At 51.6% G+C, this 15476-nt stretch overlaps 1 protein-coding gene across 1 annotated transcript; it reads left to right on the top strand.

Annotated features, from left to right (window-relative positions):
* The first annotated feature begins 696 nt into the window (after positions 1 to 696).
* ERGIC3 (ERGIC and golgi 3) lies at positions 697 to 13793 on the top strand. The gene is made up of 13 exons (XM_068524206.1): positions 697 to 849; positions 987 to 1057; positions 1177 to 1264; positions 1485 to 1604; positions 5441 to 5534; positions 6379 to 6544; positions 6670 to 6727; positions 11313 to 11344; positions 12142 to 12238; positions 12315 to 12379; positions 13092 to 13228; positions 13306 to 13361; positions 13566 to 13793. The coding sequence occupies exons 1-13, from the start codon at positions 762 to 764 to the stop codon at positions 13643 to 13645; spliced, it is 1152 nt and encodes a 383-aa protein (XP_068380307.1). The 5' UTR covers positions 697 to 761; the 3' UTR covers positions 13646 to 13793.
* Positions 13794 to 15476: the final 1683 nt, after the last annotated feature.

The raw sequence follows: 15476 nt of genomic DNA, 5'->3' as shown, positions 1-15476 counted from the left end.
TGGTCTAATGCCACTGAAATGATTTGAGCCGCGCACCTCCACTAGCCGTGCTCAGGCTGTTTCAGTAAAACCAACCCCAGAGGCCCTGGCTCCCAGAGTACTTTGAGGTCCAGAAGAAATGTGTTGGAATCAGGCCCCGCCATTAATTCCTGTGATCTAGGGCAAGTTCCTTAGCTTCTCCAGGCCACAATTTCTCCTTTAGAAAATGGATATAAAAGTCACACCTACTTTACAGAGGTGATTCTCAAGCTGTAACTGCAGGGAATCACCTGGGAGCCATTCCTAGAGTTTCTGATTCATCAGGTTTGTGTCGGGGCACGATAACTTGCATTTCTAACCAATTCCAGGTGATAATGGGGCTGCCGCTTGGGGTGACTGAAAACCACTGTTCTAGGAGCTTCCAAGTTGTTCCAGGAGTCTGATGTGAAACTCGAGGCGCAGTTCCTGGCGCAAGGCAAGCGAATGCTGCTATTACTGTGTCTACCTGGCGGAGTCCTCCTCCGGGTACCCTGTTCCGCAGAAGAGCTACCCCCCCACCCCGCCTTCCCCCGCTCCCTTACCGCTGGAGCCCTCAACCGCTGGACAAGAGTGCGAACAGCACGGGTGGGCGGGGCGGCCTGAATGAGAACGCGGGCGAAGGGTGGGGCCAAACGTACGCATTGCTGCGCCTGCGTGCAGGAGGGGGCGTGGCTCAAGCCCTTGGCCGGAAGCGGGAGGCTGCAGGGGCGGGCAGGCTGGCGTCTTCTTTCCGGCTGGTCCCCATGGAGGCGCTGGGGAAGCTGAAGCAGTTCGATGCCTACCCCAAGACTCTGGAGGACTTCCGGGTCAAGACCTGCGGGGGCGCCACGGGTAGGCCGTGGCGGGGTCGGGGTGGCGGGGAGTGGGGTGTCCTAGAGGTTGGCTGGGGCTCCTGGAACATGCCCGGCCTGCCAGGGGCTGAGGGAGAGGAACAGAAGCCATCCTGACCCTCGCTCCCTGCCCTGCAGTGACCATTGTCAGTGGCCTTCTCATGCTGCTACTGTTCCTGTCCGAGCTGCAGTATTACCTCACCACTGAGGTAAGGGACGGGGCCTAGTACGTGGGTGGGTCTTGGCGTTCTAGAGGTAGGCGCTTTAGGGATGGGAATGGGGAAAAAGAGGCTTGGGGCCAAATCTTACTGAGGTCGTCCTGCCCCAGGTGCATCCTGAACTCTACGTGGACAAGTCACGGGGAGATAAACTGAAGATCAACATCAATGTGCTTTTTCCACACATGCCGTGTGCCTGTGAGTACCTCACCCTGGGTGGGAGTTGCAAGTCCCAGGGTTCTCAGGTCGGCTTCCAGGTTCACACCTCCAGCCTTAGGTTCTGGACAGGACTCCAGGACAACCTCCTTCCCCTAATCCACTGCTGCCCCAAGACAAGCCCAGCACCCCATTACCCTCCAAAACCCAGATTCCCTTGCCCTTAGGTTCCCAGTACATTACCCTGATTTCCTGCTTCCAGATCTGAGCATCGATGCCATGGATGTGGCTGGGGAGCAGCAGCTGGATGTGGAACACAACCTGTTCAAAAAACGGCTAGATAAGGATGGCTTTCCCGTGAGCTCAGAGGCGGAGCGTCATGGTAACTGGGGGGAAGAGACAGATCTCAAATCCCAGAGCTGGACAAGCCCAAGCACTACCTTCTGGCAAGTGGGCTGTGACCGGCCCAGTGACAAATGAAACATCTAGGACCCAGAGAAGTCAAGTGGCTTGCCTAGGGTCCCCCAGCTATTAAGAATCAGAGTGGGCTGAAATCCAGTTTTCTAGCCTCTAAATATTGAGAAGAGTACTCTTCAGGTCTGTCATTCTCAGAGGTCCCCAATCCCTGCCTGTTGTGGTCTGAGTAACAGAAGTTTGGGGATGGGTCCTATGTGCTGTTGCCTTGGCAGAACTCCTCTAGGTGGACCCACACTTCTCTGGGTGTTGCTTCCCTGTCCCATAGACTGACTTCAGCCCTGAATGCTCTTCCCTCTTGGAATGAAGGATGGCTTAAGGTTGAGCCTGTTCTTGAGTTAGATTGCCTGCGTTCGGATGTAACTTCGTCTCTTGCCGTCTGTGACCTCAGCTATTAAGTGGTGATAAACAGTTGTACCCACCACGTGGAATTGTAGGATCAAATGAAGTAATATGTGTACAATGCCTAGTACAGAGTGTCTGTTCACTTTTAGCTTCCTTTCTTCTCTCTAGGTGTCCTCCCAATGCCTCCATTAAGTCAGTTCCCCTCCATAACAAAACCTTCCTGAAAGCTATGATTTTCCACACCTTAGGGATTGCTCTGTTGGTGAGCTTTATCATTTATTTGTTCAACAAATATATGTTGAACACCAGTAAAACCAATAGAATTGGCTGTAGGATTGGATGTGGGGTCAAGATTGATTCCAAGGCTTTGGTCTGAGGAAATGAATGACTTGATGACCAGAAAGGAGGAAGAGGATTTGTGTGTGTAGGTGGGAGAGGTGGGGAAATATATATCCACTACTGTGTAACAAGTAACCCCCAAAGTTAGTGACTTAACACAACAAACATTTTTTTTTCAGTTTCTATGGGTCAGGAATTCAGGAGTGACTTGGTTGGGTTGTTCTGACCATTGCAGTTGGCAACACGGAGGTCACTGGAGACTGAAAGGAATAGTTTTGATACTGTTGGGGATGAAAATCTAACCAAAGAGCAGAAAAGGAAGTGGAGACATCAAGTATAGATGACCCTTCCAGGAGTCTTGCTGTGAGACAGAGCGGAGAAGTGGGGTGGAGGCTGGAAGAGAGTGCGTGCGGGTTAGTAGGTTTGGTGTTGAGATTAAGTGAGGTTCTGTTGCTTCTCTTTTTTTAGTGGAAATTGAAAGCAAGGTCATTAGCTAAGAGTGGAGAAAGGGGAAGGGATTTTGGAAGCCCAAGGAAAGAGGAAAAGATATAAATTAGTCATCGTGGGGAATGGGATAGTGAACTGATTATTGAAAGGAAGTAGGATTGCCAGGCAGTCTTAAGGCAGGCACAGGCAAGAAGTAGGCACAGGGAGTTGAACTCAACTAGGATTTGAGTTTTGCTAGAATTGTACGACAAAGGGAGAGAGGAACAAATGACTCGTGATTGTGTGCAAGAGAATAATTGCAGCAGTGGACCAGAGAATTTATTTTCCAGCCTTGTAGAGATATAATTGAATTATACCATCTTGTAAATTTAAGGTATACGACATGATGATTTAACATACATATTTGTTGTAAGATGATTACCACAATAGGGTTCGCTAACACATCCATTACCTCACAGTTACCTTTTTTGTGTATGTGGTGAGAACGTTTAAGATGTACTCTCAGCAACTTTCAAGTGTACAGTACAATATTGTTAACTGTAGTCACCATGCTGTACATTAGATCCCTAGAACTTATTCATCTTATAAGTGAAAGTCTGTACCCTTTGACCAACATTTCCCCATTTCCCCTACCCACCCCAGCCCCTGGCAGCCACCTGTCTACTCTCTGTTTCTATGAATTTGTTTTTTTTAGATTCTACGTATAAATGAGATCATACAGTACTTGTCTTTCTCTATCTAACTTATTTCCCTTAATATAATGGCCACAAGGTTTATCCATGTTGTTGCAAATGGTAGGATTTCCTTCTTTTTAATGGCTGAATAATATTCCAATATATGTATATGATATATATAAAATATTCTAATATATATGACATATATAATCATTATATATATACACACCATATACACATACACACACACACACACACACACACACACACACACACCACATTTTCCTTATCCATTCATCTGCTGAGGGGCACTTAGATTGTTTTCATGTCTTGGTTGTTGTGAATAATGCTGTAATAAACATGGGGCTACAGATATCTCTTCAAGATACTGATTTCTTTTCTTTTTTTTTTTTTTTTTTTTGTATATATACCCAGAAATGGGAGTGCTGGAACAAATGGTAGTTCTATTTTTAATTTTTTGAGGAACCTCCATATTGTTTTCCATAATGGCTGTACCAATTTACACTCCCACCAACAGTGCACAAGGGTTCCCTTTTCTCCACTTACTCATCAATACTTACTTCATTTTTGTTTTTGTTTTTTCTAATAATAGATATTCTAAGAGGTGTGAGGTGATATCTTGTGGTTTTCATTTGCATTTCTCTGATGATTAGTGTTGTTAAGCACCTTTTCATGTTCCTGTTGACCACCTGTATGTCTTCTTTTGAAAAATGTCTATTCAAGTCCTTTGCCCATTTTTAATTGAATAAATTGATTTTTTTGCTGTTGAGTTATATGAGTTCCTTACATGTTTTAGATATTAACCCCTTATCAGATATATCATTTGCAAATATTTCTCCCATTCCATAGGCTGTCTTTTCATTTTGTTAATTGTTTCTTTGCTGTGCAGAAGCTATTTATCTTGATGTAGTTGCACTTATTTCTACTTTTGTTGCCTGTGCTTTTGGTGTCATATCCAAAAAAGCATTGCCAAGACCAATATCAAGGAGTTCTTTCCCTATGTTTTCTTCTAGGAGTTTTATGGTATCAAGTCTTACATTTAATTCTTTAATCCATTTTGAGTTAATTTTTGTGAGTGGTGTAAAATAGGGGTATAATTTCAATCTTTTGCATGTGAATATCCTGTTTTCCCGGCACCATTTATTGAAGAGACTGTTCATTCCTCATTCGGACCATAGAATTTAAACACGGAGGGAAGTGAGGATGTGAAGGGGTGATAGTGTCAGTGGTGTCAAAGAATTGGTGGATTCTGGGTACCAGAGAGAGTGATGTGGGAAAATGAGGATAAGATTGAAGATTGGGATACTTGAAGTTGAATTTTGGAAGGTTTGTGGTAACTGGTAATAACTGAGTATGGAAATGGATGGCTGAGGTTGGATGACAAAAATAGAAAGATTATTGGAGGACAGGAGGTCAGGGTATTGAATACTGAAATCGCCAGTTATGTTGAGGTAGTTAAAGGCAGGGAGCCAGGTGCAGAGAGAGCAGTCTGAGGACAAGCACCATGGTTAAGGGCTTACACTTTGGATTTAGAGCTGAAATCTGCCACTTACTGTGTTGCATTGGGCAAAATCACTTTTCATCTCTGAGCCTCAGCACCTTCTCAAGTACTATGGGGATAATAACCTCCACCTTCACAGTCATTGTGGGGTTGAAAAGAGACAATATATGTAAAGTACAGCGAGCGACCTGTACTCAGCTAATATTTAGTATTCACTGTTATTGTTTTATTACTATTACCATTATTAAAAGAAATAATATATGTGTAGAAATGCTTAGTGCCTGACACATAGTATACATGATGTAAATATTAGCTGTTATAATGTTTATTAACCCAAAGGGCCCATGCAAGGGTTAGGGGTATAGACTTCACTGTGCCTGCCCCCAGCTGATGCCCCTGCCTCTGCCCTCCCCTTAGAGCTCGGGAAAGTTGAGATGAAGGTGTTTGACCCTGATTCCCTGGACCCTAATCGCTGTGAGAGCTGCTATGGTGCCGAGACGGAAGACATCAAGTGAGCCAGGGTCAGGCGGTCGGGGTGGGGGGGTGGGGAGCAGGGCTCCCATCAGGTGCTTTTTGTCAGTCATCCTCAGCCTTTGTTGGACTCTGTGGGTTAGACCAAGAATATAGACGGGACGGGACAGGCTGCACGCCTTGGTCCCTGATCCTGGTGCAGGTGACTGAGGTTCTGTGGCCAGGCCCTACCTGGGGGCTGCAGAGCTGGGGACGAGGTTGAAGTGGTCCTTGCTCTGGTTCAGAGGTAGTGTCTGGAGTCCAGCTGCCTGGGTTCTACCCATGGGTCCTTGGGCCAAGCTACATAACCCTCTCTTGTGAAGGGGGACCATAATGGCACCTTTCTCATAAGAGTCACATAAGGAATATGTATGTAAAGCAGTGAGATGGAGGGCCCAGCCCAGGTTATTAATTAAGCCTTCCATATATGGTAACTGCTGGTTTGTTTCTCAGGCCCTGACCCATGAGAGGCTGATTCACCAGGTCTAGGGCAGGGCCTGGGAATATGTATTTTTTAAAAAAATTTTAGGTAAAATATATATGACATAAAATTTACCATTTGAACCATATTCATATGTGCAAACCAGTGGTATTAACTACATTCATAGCATTGTGCAGCCATCACCACAATCTGGTCTAAAACTTTTCATCACCCCAAAGAAAATGGGAATATGTATTTTTAACAGTCCTGCTGCCGCTGAGGAAACATACTTTGAGAACACTGGATGGTCAGGGATGAGGCTGGCAGAGGCTTCATTAGTGGGCAGAACTGCTTTATTTCCCAAGGTGCCGGCACTGTTTCTGTGCCTCTTTGACATTCTCACCCTGCACCTCCTCTCCTACAGGTGCTGTAACTCCTGTGAGGATGTGCGGGAGGCATATCGCCGTCGAGGCTGGGCCTTCAAGAACCCAGACACTATTGAGCAGTGCCGGCGAGAGGGCTTCAGCCAGAAGATGCAGGAGCAGAAGAATGAAGGCTGCCAGGTGTACGGCTTCTTGGAAGTCAACAAGGTACAGGAGGAGCCGAGGCAGGACAGGTCCAGCTGGGCTGTGGGTTGGCCCCACTCCACTGTGAATCGAGGGGACAAAGGGAAAGGAGGAAACAGCTGGAGAATGAGAGGGCGTCTCCCCTACAGGTGGCGGGAAACTTCCACTTTGCCCCCGGGAAGAGCTTCCAGCAGTCCCACGTGCACGGTAAGTGACCCGACATCAGCTGGGAGCTTTAGCCTCTGGACACCTGGTGAGTTTGAGTGCCCCTTCGGCTGCCTGCTGCTCTTTTGTCTTTGGCCCAGAGCAGACCCTCAACCCAGGGCAGCAGTTTGGTAAACAGTTAAGAGCACAGTCTGAGGAGCCAGACTGCCTGGCTTCAGATTTCAGTTTTAGACCTTACAGGCTGTCTGAAACTTTGAGAAATTTCCTTAACATTTTGAGCTTCAGTTTCCTCCTTTTTAAAGTGGGGATGATAGTACTCATCTCCTATGCTGTTTGGGCAGGTTAAAGATGATAGCACAGAGCCTGGCTTGTGGTAGGTACTTGTTTAAATGGTAGCCCCCAGTATCAGATGACCTGTGTATGAGGCTTTGGGGGAAGCAGAGCTGGTCTGGAACCCAGGTTCTGCCTCTCCCAAGCTGTGTCGTATTTAGGACGTATTGAGCTCTACTCAATTTCTTCTTCTATAAAATGGGCCTGAAATAGTGCCTACCTTACAGGGTTGTTCACAAGGATGAATAAATGAGATTTATTCTCATTCATTTATTCATTCGTACATTCACTAGATATTTAGTAATCACCTGTTGTGCGCCACGTGCTAGTCTAGGTGCTAAGGATACAGCAGTGATCAAAACAAAGTCCCTGGGACTTCCCTGGTGGCACAGTGGTTAAGAATCCACCTGCCAATGCAGGGGACACGGGTTCGATCCCTGGTCCAGGGAGATCCCACATGCCGCAGAGCAACTAAGCCCACGTGCCACAAATACTGAGCCTGGGCTCTAGAGCCCGTGAGCCACAACTACTGAAGCCCATGCACCTAGAGCCTGTGCTGCGCAACAAGAGAAGCCACCTCAATGAGAAGCCCGTGCACCGCAATGAAGAGTAGCCCCCGCTCACCACAACTAGAGAAAGCCCACACGCAGCAACGAAGACCCAACGCAGCCAAAAAAAATTTTTTTTAATTAAAAAAAAAACAAAGTCCCTGCCCTCAGAACATTCTAGTAAAGAAACAGACAATAAACAAGTATGTAAAATATATGGTATATCCGATGCTGTTAAGTAACTCAAACACAAAAAAGGCAGGCTAAGGATGATGGGGCCGAGAGGTTGGGTGAGATGGTGTGTGAGTACCATTCCATATCGGGTGGTCAGGGGAAGACTCTGATGGATGACATTTGAGTGAAGACCTGAAGAAAGTGAAGGGACCGGCCATGTGGATGACTGGGGCGAGGTGTTTCAAGCAGAGAGAATAGCAAATGCAAATCCCTAAGGCAGGAATGTGCTTGGTGAACTCAGGGTACAGTGAGGAAGTGAGGGTGGCCGGACACAGTGAACCGAGCTGCTTGATTAGCAGTAAGGTGCGGGAGGTAATGGGGCCCAGGAGGGCACCGCAGGGACCCGGGCTGCTGCTTTGCGTGAGATGGAAGGCTGTCGTGGGGCTCTGAAGAAGTGGCGCGTGATCTGACTTAACTTTGAAAAGGCAGGCAGCCCTCTGCTCTGTGGAGAAGATGGTGGGGGCCCCAGGTTGGGGGGTGGCGGAGGAGGACAGAGGCAGAGAGGCCAATCAGGAGGCTGTTAGGGCGATCGGTTCAGGCACCAGGTGATGGGGGCGGGGCCAGAGTGGTGGTAGATGTGGTGAGAAGTGACTGCGGGTATTTTGAAGGTGGAGTTGCTGATGGATGCGAAGGTGAGGGAAAGAGGAGTCAAGATGACTCCGAAGTTTTCTACTTGAGTAGCGAGAAGGATGAAGTTACCATTTAGTGATGGGGGATGACTCAGAGGAGCAGGTTTAGGTGGTTGGAGTCGGGGGCATAAAGCCGCTTTCAACGTGTTCGGACCAATGGGATGTGGGTGTCCTTTTAGACACCTCAGATGTCAAGTAAGAAGTTGGCCATTCAAGTCTGGAGTTTAGGGGAGAGGTCTGGCCTAGAGATACAAATGTTGGAGTCATCAGTGTGTTAAAACCATGGGACTGAATGAATCACCTTCTGGGTGGAGGTGAGGGTAGATGGAGAAGAGGAGACCTCAGGAGCCTAAGCGCCGGGCCCAGCATTAGAGGACAGGGCATCAGGAGGGCGCAGCAGAGGAGACTGCTAAGAAACCCCGAGGAGATGAGAGTGTGAACCAGGCATCCTGAAAGCTAAGGGACGAAAGTGTTTCCAAAACCATATCAGATGCTTCTGGACATCAAGGAGAACGACCATTGGGTGTATAACGTGGCAGTGGTCATTGTGACCGTAACAGAGCAGCTTGGGTGGAGTGCCAGGGAGCACCACTGAGCGGTTCAGGAGAGAATGGGAGAGGAGTTGGAGCCAGTGAGCAGAGGCAGCTCTTGTGGGGTTTGTTCTAAAGGGAAGGGAGAGAGTGGGCTGTGGCTGGAGGGAAATGTGGAGTCAAGGGGGGTTCTGTAAGATGTGTGATGTAGCAGTGTGTTAATATGCTGTCGGAAGTTACCTGCTGAAGAGAGCAGAAGCGATGCTCCGGAGATGACAGAGACATTTACTGGAGTGAAGTCCTTGAGAAGGAAAAGGAAGACAGAATGTAGTGCCTTAGAGCTGTAGGAAGCCCCAACTTGGTAACAGGAGGAAGGGCAGATCTACACAGGTATGGGTAGGTTGGCAGCTGAGTGATGTGGAAATCACCAGGAATTGTGACAGGACCATCATATGGGAGAGCGTGACAGTGGCTAAAACTCTTGAGAACCGGCATGGGAGGACTGACCGGCAGTTCTGTGTGGATCTCCAGCAAACAGATGGGGATGGGAGGTGGTATAGTGTGCCAGGAGCTGCGGACCTGGAGACTTTTAGGGAAGATCAAGGGACAGTGATCTGGAAATGGCATTAAGGAGCAAGGAGAACCTCTCTTAAGGCCAAGGAGGAGGACGGGTGTGGGAGAGAAATAGTCACTGCTTGGGGTCTGCAAGGGAAATAGTGCCCTCAAGCGAGAGCTGGGCTGCCGCCAGAGCACAAGGTGGAGGGAAGGTTTGGAGGTTGAAGATGTCGAGGTTTTGCTGATGAGTAACAGGGCACGTGGAAGGGTCTGGGAGGGATGGGAGTCAGGATTATACTAAGGGGATGTACAGAGCTACATGGTGACAAGAGTCCAGGGGATGAGAGATGACCTGGCAGTCCTGAGCTGCCCAGTGACGAAGGACAGCAGGAGTAACAGGCCTGATGGAGATGGCCCTGCTGGTCTTTAAGGCAGTCGGGGATGAGGCTGAGTGTTGGAGAGGAGCAGGCAGGTGGATCTGGAGGGGGCCGGGGAAGGGTGGTCTTACTGGGATTAGGAAGACGATCAGCGTGGAGCTGTGGGCGCAGGGCCTGCGGGCACTCAGTAAGAGGTGGTGCGTCTCTGTCTGGGCTGTTGTCATAGTCAGGGAGCCCAGGGCAAAAGGCACTCCATATCCTAGAAGGATGTTCAAAACACAGAACTACAGTTGCCCGAGGCCAGAGGCTGAATTGAGGCCTGGGAGCTAGTTTCTGACATTATGTTGAATGGGGGAGAAAAGGAGAAGACTGTAAAGTTTACCAAGTACTTTCCCATCTTAGATCCTGCCTGGTCCTCAGGACAGCCCTGTGCAGAGGGGAACACCAAGGCTCAGAGAGGACAAGTGATTTGCCCAAGGTCACACAGCTAGGAAAGTGACTCTGGGCTCTAGGTCTTTTGTTCTTCCTAGGCCACCATACTTCTGCCCCCAAGCCCCCTTGCCCTCTTCTCTGGCCATGGAAGGGCTCCTTTGGGGAGGGGACCAGGAGGAGGCTTGTTAGCTGAGTCCAGACCCTGCTGCTGAGGCAGGAATATCCAGTCTTCCCTTCTACCACATATCTTGGCCCGTAATTCTCGTAGTTCTTGTTGTGAAGCTCTGAATCTTTTTTCTCTTCCTCCCTTCTCTCTTCTTCCCTTCCCCATGCTGCAGTACATGCTGTGGAGAGTAAGTGGCCCTGCCCTCCCAGGGAGGCCAAGCCCCCATTTCTGGGGCAGCCTGCCCTCCCAGGATGGGCGGAGGTGTGGATGGGTGGGATGGCTGCCGGGTGACTATAAAAAGCAGTGGGATGTATCTTTTAGGTGGGGTTCCTTGTAGCAGGAGGGATCAGGGTTAGAGGGCAGGAAGAGCTTGTTCTGGAACAGAGGGTGCAGGTTGCCTGTGAGATTTCCTTTGGTGGGTTGAGGGTGAGGGCAGAGGAGGCAGGGAAAGGGCTTGGACCACATTCTCAGGTCCCACCTCACTCTGGGGTTCAGTGATTGGCCATCGGCTCTCGTTAAACCTGAGTCAGTGGGTTCTCTTTCCTGAGCTGCAGGCAGGGCCTTGGTGGGAGCAAAGGCCTGGAGTGATGCCCGTGAAGGGCTCCCTGTGTATGTGAGGGAGGAAGTGGGGCCTGTGGAGGGCACGGCCTCTCACGCAGGCCTGCAGCGGGCCCTCTGGCTGCCCTCAAGCAGGGCCAGACTGGTGAGTGAGTGAGGGGTGGAGGACGAGCCAGGCGGGCACAGTCCAGAGGGAGGAGTGAGGAGGCCCAAGCGAGGGTGTGGGGAGCCTGCTCCACCTGCTGACATCTTCTCCCTTCTCTCCTAGTCCATGACCTGCAGAGCTTCGGCCTCGACAATGTACGTACCAGGTAGCAACCATGGAGGGCGGGTGGAGGTGGAAGCATGCTGCTGCCTTCATTCTCTGTAGAGACATCCTGGGGTGGGGAGCAGATATAGAAAAATAAACCATGTTCTGACAGGGGGTGCGGTCTGAGGGTACTGGTGGTGACTTTTGAACTGAGATCTGCGTGGGCTGGAGACAAGGGATGGGCTTGGACAAGAGCATCCGGGAAGAGGGAGCCTTGGGGTGAGGTCAGGAGGGTTGGGGCACTTCTAAGGAACAACAGGGCCATGTGGTTGGATGAGGATGAGGCTGGAGGGTTGGCAGGCCAGCCAGGGGGTCTGGACTTTCTCCCAGGCAGTTGGGAAGCTGTTGGCTTACTTTAAGCAGGATTATGACGTAATCAGATTTGCACTTTTTTAAAAGATCCCTCTAGTGGCTAAGTTTGATCTAGACAGGAGCAGGACAGGAGCCGGAGCTGGGAGATCTGGGCCGCCTCCAGGCAAAGCCAGCACCTGCCACCCAGGGCCCATGTCCAGTCTGTGCTTGGCTAATGGGTGGGTGCAGTCCCAGAACCTCAAACTCTGGAGCCCCAGGAGCCCCCAGACCCTGAGGAAGGAGTTCCTAGGTGGGGGTCGGGGGTACCTGTCTCAAGCAGGTTCTCCTAGGCAGGGCCCAGCCCTTGGCCCATCTCCACACACCCACTCCCCAGACCCAGGTGCCCCTGTCTGCTCCTGTCTGAAGAGCCTTTGAGAGGGAGGGGCCTGTCGGGGCCTCGAGTCCTCCGAGACCCAGGAGCTGGTGTTGCTTGCAGATCAACATGACACACTACATCCAGCACCTGTCATTCGGGGAGGACTACCCGGGCATCGTGAACCCCCTGGACCACACCAACGTCACTGCACCCCAAGGTACCAGCCTGGGAGGTAGCCCCCAGCCACCCAAGCCCTGCCTGCACCCACGCCCAGTGCCCTCTTCTCCCTGCAGCCTCCATGATGTTCCAGTACTTTGTGAAGGTGGTGCCCACGGTGTACATGAAGGTAGATGGGGAGGTGAGTCTGAGGGAGCTCAGACATCCGGGCACCCTCTTGGTGCCAAGCACTTGAGTTCCTTCAAGCTGGGAAGCAAAGTCCTGCTCTTATCCCCATATGATGCGTGACAAGCTGAGGCTCAGGGAGGGTAGGTGATTTGCCCTCACAGCCAGAGCTCAGGCCCCAGGCTGTCAGATTTCAAAGCGCTTTTCCTACTTGCCCAAAGTGCCTCCCTCCGCTCCTCCCGTGTCCACTCTCTGTCTGCCTCACTGTCCCCCATTATCTGCCCTGAGCCTGGAGCTAGCAAGGTCAACCCTCCCGTGCCCTTCCTCCCATCTCTGCTGTGGCCCGTGGAGCAGCATCTCCGCAGACTGGTAGACTGCCTGGGCCTGAGCAGGGAGGAAGTCAGGCCCAGCCTCGCCAGGAGCTTGTGGTGCAGCCTTGGAGAGTTGCTTGTCACCCCTGGACCCCCACTGAGAGGGTCCACCAAACGTAGCTGGGATTGAGAAACTGTAAAGAGCTGGTGACTGGAGGGGAAGCTGGGATGGTCAGGCTGGGAGAGGGCATCTAGGTGGTCCCTAGGCCTTGCAGTGTTTGTTTCCAACGTGGGCCTCGTTTTCTCCTCCACACAGTCAAGGCACTGCAACACCAGGGGTAGGAGCAGGGGTGGGGCGGCAGGGTTGGGAGCCAGGTCATAGACCCGGCCCTGGCCCAGGCTCCCCTCCCGTCCCAGGTGCTGAGGACAAATCAGTTCTCTGTGACCAGACATGAGAAGGTCGCCAATGGGCTGATGGGCGATCAGGGGCTTCCTGGAGTCTTCGTGCTGTACGAGCTCTCGCCCATGATGGTGAAGCTGACGGAGAAGCACAGGTGAGGGCGGGGAAAGGGAGGGGCCTGGGCCGGCAGGGAGCGGGGTGCCTGCTGACCCTCCCCCACCCCTCTTCCAGGTCCTTCACACACTTCCTGACAGGCGTGTGCGCTATCATCGGGGGCATGTTCACAGGTTAGAAGCTCGAGGGTGTCTGTCTGGGGTTCAGGGCGTGGTGGGGAGTGTAAAGCTTGACTCCCCCCACTAGGTTTTGGTCGAGGGAGGAGGGGTACTTCAAGGGCCAAGGGGGGATGCTGGCCTGGCCAGTCAGGTGACAAGGCCCGGAGGTCAAGCCAAGAGCCCACCTGGGCCAGTGCCAGCCCTCGTCTCTCTCCCCAGTGGCCGGACTCATCGACTCTCTCATCTACCACTCGGCTCGAGCCATCCAGAAGAAAATTGATCTAGGCAAGACAACATAGTTGTCCGTTCCTTCCCCCCCAATAAGTCCCTGTTTTTCTTTGGTCTTGTGGTCATTTTCCCAGCCTCTTACCCCACCCACCCCGCACACCCCCTCTGCAAAGAGTCAGTCGCAGCCCCAGGTTGGTAAATCTATTGATTGTGATAGTATTCGTTGGTCTCTGTGTGGTTCTTGGGTCTGGCTGGAGCGTGGGAACAACCCTCATCACAGCCACTTATCGAAGGCAGTCAGGACTGACTGATCAGAGCCAGGTGCCTCTGGGAGCCCCACATGGACATCCCCTACTTAATAGGACTTGATTCAAACCAGACTGATGTTCACTCCACAGCCCCATCATCAGTCCCTCGGACTGTGGCCTTCAGGCCTTTTGGGTTCAGCCCCAGGGCTAAGATGGACCTGTCCAGGATGAGCTTCCTGGAGTCATCCTGGCCCCCAGCCTTGTGAGTTTTCGACCCCACTGGTAATAGGCCCTGGCTGCCGGCTGGGGATTGCCACCTCAGTGGTGGCTAAAGCTGGGGCCCCTCCCTGCCACCCTGGGCTCAGTCACCTGATCCCCTCCTGCTCACTGACCCTGCGACGTGCCAAGCACCTGCTGGCTCCTGGTGCCCAGAGGGGTACAGCCAGGTCCTTTGCAATTTCCTGGGTGGACACAGAACTGAAAAACGGGGAGGGAAGGTAGCAGTGGCCATTCTGGAGCAGAGCTCACATCAGACTCTGGCTCTGGAGCTAGTCAGGCCTTCCCATTACAGCCCTTAAGATGTGTGGGGAACCGGCCCTGAGACCTCACCACTGCACAGCCCAGGGAACCAGGGACATTAGTAGCTGGTCAGTTCAGCCAGTCATTTCTCAGGGAGTTTCAGTGTAAGACAGTAGTGGGGGGAGAAGCGGAGGACAGAAAGCAGAGTAGGGCAATGACAGCAAAACTTCTGGAGGCAGCCGGACATGAGACCCAGCTCTGATGTGGCCACTTACGAGCTGTGACCTTGGACGTGTTATTGGTGGGCCCTTGTCTCATTTGTGAATTGCGGGTGATATTGTCAGCTGTAGTGAGCCTTGTTTTTTTGGTCACCTGGGAACCATTCCCCCTTGTTAACGGTATCCTGGGTTTCCTCTGGGAATCTCCCTGCCCACTGTCAGCTTGTGTGATTTGGGAAGAGGGCCGATCTTCCACCCTAAGCTCCAGGGGAGGGCCCCAATCAGAATATCCTATCCCACACCCCCACCCCAGTGACCCAGAGCGAGCTAGGATCCGTCAGGCCTAGGAAAGCTTTCTTTCCTTCTGGACGTGAGTATGGGGAGACGTGGGGTTGCTGCAGCCATCCCGCACCTCCGAGGAGAGAACCTGTCTGCAAATGAGCTTCCCCTGAGGACTGCAGCGCCAAGCTCAGGCAGAGAACCAGTCCTGGTGAGTTTGTTTGAACCCTGAGACAAACAGCACCTGAAGCCAGCCAACTCCTGGGAATTACAGCTGTGTAAGCCAATAAATTCCCTTTTTGCTTAAGCCAGCTTGGGTTGGGATTTCTACCACTTGTAGTCAAGTGTCCTAAGTGATCTGCCTGTTCTCAGGGTTGGTACAAGTTCACGGAGCACATAAAGGGTTTAGCTGTCATGGAACAGCAGAAGCCACAGCAGATCGGGTGAGAGGGACCCAGCCGCTGGCAGGAGCAGGGGCAGCAGGTGGGCTGCTCGAGGGCCTGACACCTCAGTGGCCAGGGCTCCTCGGCTGTGACCCCCCGCGGGGCCCTATTCTTCCTGGCAGCAGGGCCACGTGGGCAGCCTCCCATCCTGTGTATTCATTAGTGCAGAGAATCTCAGCACCCGAGGGCACCCAA

The sequence above is a fragment of the Eschrichtius robustus genome, chromosome 16 (assembly GCF_028021215.1).
Source record: "Eschrichtius robustus isolate mEscRob2 chromosome 16, mEscRob2.pri, whole genome shotgun sequence".
Classification (NCBI taxonomy): Eukaryota; Metazoa; Chordata; class Mammalia; order Artiodactyla; family Eschrichtiidae; genus Eschrichtius; species Eschrichtius robustus.
Note: the sequence above shows the minus strand (reverse complement) of the source record. Positions and strands in the feature narration are given on the sequence as shown.

What these genes read in the sequence shown, in the direction of transcription:
- ERGIC3 (XM_068524206.1), top strand. Translation starts at nt 762, where the DNA reads ATGGAGGCGCTGGGGAAGCTGAAGCAGTTCGATGCCTACCCCAAGACT. An exon ending in ACATGAAGGTAGATGGGGAG is followed by an intron (nt 12,380 to 13,091) that starts GTGAGTCTGAGG and finishes CTCCCGTCCCAG; the next exon opens with GTGCTGAGGACAAATCAGTT. An exon ending in AAGCTGACGGAGAAGCACAG is followed by an intron (nt 13,229 to 13,305) that starts GTGAGGGCGGGG and finishes CCCCTCTTCCAG; the next exon opens with GTCCTTCACACACTTCCTGA.